Source organism: Coffea eugenioides, chromosome 2, assembly GCF_003713205.1.
Source record: "Coffea eugenioides isolate CCC68of chromosome 2, Ceug_1.0, whole genome shotgun sequence".
Classification (NCBI taxonomy): Eukaryota; Viridiplantae; Streptophyta; class Magnoliopsida; order Gentianales; family Rubiaceae; genus Coffea; species Coffea eugenioides.
In genome coordinates this window covers 57315746-57320357 of record NC_040036.1, presented here as the reverse complement: position 1 = coordinate 57320357, position 4612 = coordinate 57315746, and the positions used below count along the sequence as shown (strand labels likewise).

General features: G+C 42.5%; 1 protein-coding gene across 1 annotated transcript; it reads left to right on the top strand.

The window, feature by feature from the left end:
* Positions 1-1287: 1287 nt before the first annotated feature.
* On the top strand, positions 1288-3895 carry LOC113759941. Its single transcript, XM_027302520.1, has 3 exons — positions 1288-1717; positions 2007-2728; positions 2819-3895. The coding sequence occupies exons 1-3, from the start codon at positions 1288-1290 to the stop codon at positions 3893-3895; spliced, it is 2229 nt and encodes a 742-aa protein (XP_027158321.1).
* The last annotated feature ends 717 nt before the right edge of the window (positions 3896-4612 follow it).

Here is a 4612-nt window from a genome sequence, read left to right as displayed (position 1 = left end):
CATTGAATGCATTTGGTAAAATCCAAGATGAGATTCGGAAACTTAGCATCGGGAGTTCTAGGGAATCCCAACACACTAGACTAGCTAGACATGAAGATTTTGTAAGAATGGTCAGTCGAACCATCAATGAGATTGTAAAGAAGGATTGAGTTTATCCATAATTAATGAGAATTCCTGCTTTTATATTCACTTACAGGTTTGAAATTGGGATTTTACCCCGAAGGTATAGCATCATGTTAGGCCCACCCTTGGCATAAAAAGGGCTCCCCAATAGGACATGCATCCGAATTTTTTGGATATTTACTAACTCTTGTCTTTTTCTTTTTCTTTTTCTTATTCTTTTTTTATTTATTTTGTTGGAAAAGCTAAGCCAAGGTTAAGATCTAAAGGCAAGTCCTTTCATATTCTCAGGTAATATTTAAACATAGCTACCCGAAGAAGCCCCATTATCACCCGATCACGTAGCCAAGCTTCAAGAGAAAGTGTAAACATGAGTACCCATCCAGAACCATCTGATAGGCCCGCAACGACATCATCAACTGATTTGGCAAATCTGGGAGCTCAGCTGAGCGAAGTTCTCAACCGATTTAATGAGCTAAGCATTGAAATGATGGCCCAACGGCGTGTAATCGATCAATTGGTAGCTAGTGGTGCTAGCGGTGAACAACATGAGCCCTTACCCCCTGGCCAATCTGAACCTCAACCCATATTCTTACCTTATACTCAAACCTCTGTTACTTCACAGGTCATAAACCCACCTGAGGAAGCCTTTACTTATCCCACTCATGGCCCACAACCTACTTATGCACCTCACATCCAAACTAACCCTCCTCATGTCCAAATTTCCCAAAATTATCCGCCAATTACTATGAGCATGCCATTCGAACCCCAGGGACCTCATTATTACTCCACCGCTGAGCCATTCACCCTAGATACCGCCGCTCAAGGAAAAGTTGAAGCCGGGGAGTCATCCGCACCAGTGGACAAGAATTTGCTAAAGAGATTAGATCGGTTTGAGGAGTTTATAAGGAAAAATCAAGGTGTGAGCCAGCAAGGAGGTCTAGACTACAATGAACTATGCCTGTTCCCGGATATGCAATTGCCGGTGGGTTTCAAAGCACCCGAATTTACCAAGTACGACGGAACGGGGAATCCTAAGACTCACCTTCGAATGTTTGCGAACAAGCTAGGGAGGCCAATAGACGATGAGAATCTGCCGGACGCTTATTTCCCGAGAGTCTAGAAGGTGACGCGTTGGATTGGTATTCCAATTTGAAGCCTGAGGATATGAGATATTGGTTGGATTTATCAACCACTTTTGTGAGACAATATGAATACAATTGCGAGCTCGCCCCGACGAGGACCACATTGGAGGGGACCAAGAGGAAACCATCGGAAGACCATAAGATATATGCAAAGAGATGGAGGAAATTGGCCGCCAAGGTGGAGCCCCCCATGTCTGAAAACGAAATTGTTCGCACGTTCATCAAAGCTCATGACCCGCCTTACTTTGAAGAGATTTTTCGAATGACAGGGTGTTCCTTTGCAGAGATTGTCAATAAACTGGAAGAATATGACGAATTTATGAGAGCAGGCAAGATTGTTAATGTGTCAGCTTTAAAGTCACAGTTGGAAGCCATGCAGAGTCAGAGTAGCAGTAGTAAGAAGTCCCAGTTTAAGAAAAAAGACGAGGAAGCTTCTTTTGTTTGGAATCAAGGTTCTTCTTCCCGGCCTATATACCAACAAAATCCCGCCTACTCACCTCGTTACTTCTACCAACCACGCCCTCGACCTATTTACAATACCACTATCAACCATCCCCCGTTCTCGACCAAATTACCCAAACACACCATCAACACCATTTCACATTTCCCCACCAAACTTCCAAATTAGACCGCGCCCTCCTTTCAATCCAAGACCCATACCACCCCCTAACCCAAATTACCAATACCAATAAGCCAGTGACACCCAAAATCCAACCCCATACCGAACCTTTACCAATCTAGGTCGGCCTATTGACCAATTGTATGAGCAATTGAAAGCTGCTGGGAAGATTGGCACCGTACCCCCTAAGACTTATTCCAAAGGATTTCCCATTGGTTATGATCCTCAGTCATTTTGTGCTTATCATTCGGGAGCCCCTGGACATTCAACTGCCAATTGCTGGGCGCTTAAACATAAAATTCAAGACATGATTGAGTCCGGGGACATAGTCCTGAGGAGGAGGGATGAACAAGGTCCAAATGTTAGCAAAAACCCTCTTCCTACACACAAGGACACCGTGGGAGTTATTACTGTTGATAAAGAGATTGAGGAACCTACACAATTTATTATGGATGAAGCTGAGACAGTAAGGGTCATTGAAGAACCGTTTATATTGGAAGAAGAAGCTCCTGAAATCAAGAAAAATACGGGTCCGTTTATTCTGGAAATGGTACCTTTCGAGTGTGAGCCTTCGGAGCTGGTGGTACTTGAATTGCCTGAGGAACCTCCTATTCTTAATCTGCAAGAGGTCCCATGGAATTATAGCGAGCCCACGCTATTAATTGGAGGAGAAAAGGAGCCCAGAAAGGAAGTGGACGCTATTACTAGATCTGGAAGAATCATAGGGGAATCCGCAGTTGATGAGCCCTCAAAAGCAAAAGAAAATGCTGTTCCGACAAAACCAACTGTGACTGATGAAGAGGCCTTCAATTTCCTTAAGATGCTGAAGAAAAACGAGTATAAGGTGGTTGAGCAATTGGACAAGATGCCCGCTCAAGTTCCTATATTGAATTTGCTTCTAACCTCGGAACTTCATTGAGAAGCTTTACTCAAGGTCCTAACTGAGGCTCAAGTGCCTACGAATATTCCTGTGGATAAATTCACTCATGTAGTCGAGCATGTTTTGGCTTCAAATCAAATTTCTTTTTCTGATGAAGATTTGACTTCGGGTGGAATTGGACACAATAAAGCATTGTATATCTCAGTTCGTTGTAATGGGAAGTTATTGCCAAGGGTCTTGATAGACAATGGATCTGCTCTTAATATCTGCCCTTGGAATACTTTGGTTAAATTGAGATTTCAGGAAGCTAAACTTCGGCCGTCTGCCATTGTGGTGAGAGGATTTGATGGGGCAAAAAGGGAATCAATGGGGGAAGTGGATTTTGTACTGGAAATTGGACCTGCCCAGTTTCGGGTTATGTGCCAAGTCATGGACTTCTCGAGTGTTTATAATGTTCTTCTCGGACGGCCTTGGATTCATACATCAGGCGCTATACCTTCTTCACTCCATCAAATGTTGAGATTTGTGGTGAATGGCCAATTGATTACGATATTTGCTGAGGAAGATTGCACTATGATCATTAATCCAGCATTGGAAGATGATGGTGATAGAAAAGCTCTGGTTTCCCATCACCATGTAGCTGACATTGTTTCGGTGGGTAGGGCATCCAAGGACAAGGTGGCAGTGGAAATGAATTTACCTGAAGCCAGCGTTATGATGGCCAAAGAGCTGATTCGAGGAGGTTATGAAATAGGCAAGGGCCTTGGGCGCAACCTACAAGGGGTCTTGGAGCCAATAGAACTTCAAGGAAAGAAGGATACCTTCGGATTAGGGTTTCAACCTACGGCCAAGGATAAGAAAGAAATGATGAATCGTAAGAGGGCAGAGAAGGAGGGAAAGCAGCTTATCATGAGCATCCCACAGTTGTATTGTACTTTTCCTTATCCATCGGAGGTGATTAAACCTGAAGTAGACCCGATCGAGGTAGTGGATGTTGGATTATCTGAGCTATTTGTGGGGGTTGCTGCTGAGGAGGAGCCATTAGAGGATCCAGGATTTCCAGAGGTGCCTATTGAAGCAATGAAGAACTGGACCAGTGATCTCCTTCCCTCCTGCAGGGAATTTCGGTAAATTAGGGGGTTGCCTTTGGTCGACATGAGACAAATCGTTCACATTACTTATCTTCTGTCTTTCAAGTTTGTAAATAGTTTCTAATCAAGTGTTTTCCAATACAAATCTTGTGATTAAATTTCTTGTTAAGAAGCATGTCATGATGTTTTCCTTTACTCTGAATTTCAATGAAATGCACAGTGTTTACTTCTCCCGAAATGTTTTAACTTACTTACTATTGCATTTATCTTATTCTTTTTCAGATGGCCAAAAATAAAACACATTGACCCTTTGGATATCACTATTTCGGAATTTGATGATTGTGATCTCGATATCCCTCACGACTTTGAAATTTTGGAATCCGAAATTCAAGACGAGAGCGATAACGAGGAGGAATCTGAGTCTTTATTAAAGGATCTTGAACAATATGAATCCAAACCGAACTTAGAAGAAACAGAAGTGGTTAATATTGGCACTGAGACTGAGGTTAAGGAGATAAAAATTAGTATTCATTTGAATAAGAAACAGAGAAAAGAGATGATTGAGTTCTTGACCATGTTTCAAGATGTATTTCCTTGGTCCTATGTTGATATGCCTGGAATTTCAACAGATATAGTGGTCCATCGATTGCCAACTGATCCAAATTTTCCACCAGTGAAACAAAAACCTCGCAAGTTTAAGCCAGATATGAGCTTTAAGATTAAGGAACAGATCGAGAAGCAGCTCAATGCTAGAATT

Excerpts from the sequence above, each read along its gene's own strand:
- LOC113759941 (XM_027302520.1), top strand. The coding sequence starts at position 1,288 with ATGAGATATTGGTTGGATTTATCAACCACTTTTGTGAGACAATATGAA. Across the intron at positions 1,718-2,006 it reads TTCTTTTGTTTGGAATCAAG|GTCGGCCTATTGACCAATTG; the intron begins GTTCTTCTTCCC and ends TTACCAATCTAG. Across the intron at positions 2,729-2,818 it reads TGAAGAAAAACGAGTATAAG|GTCCTAACTGAGGCTCAAGT; the intron begins GTGGTTGAGCAA and ends GCTTTACTCAAG.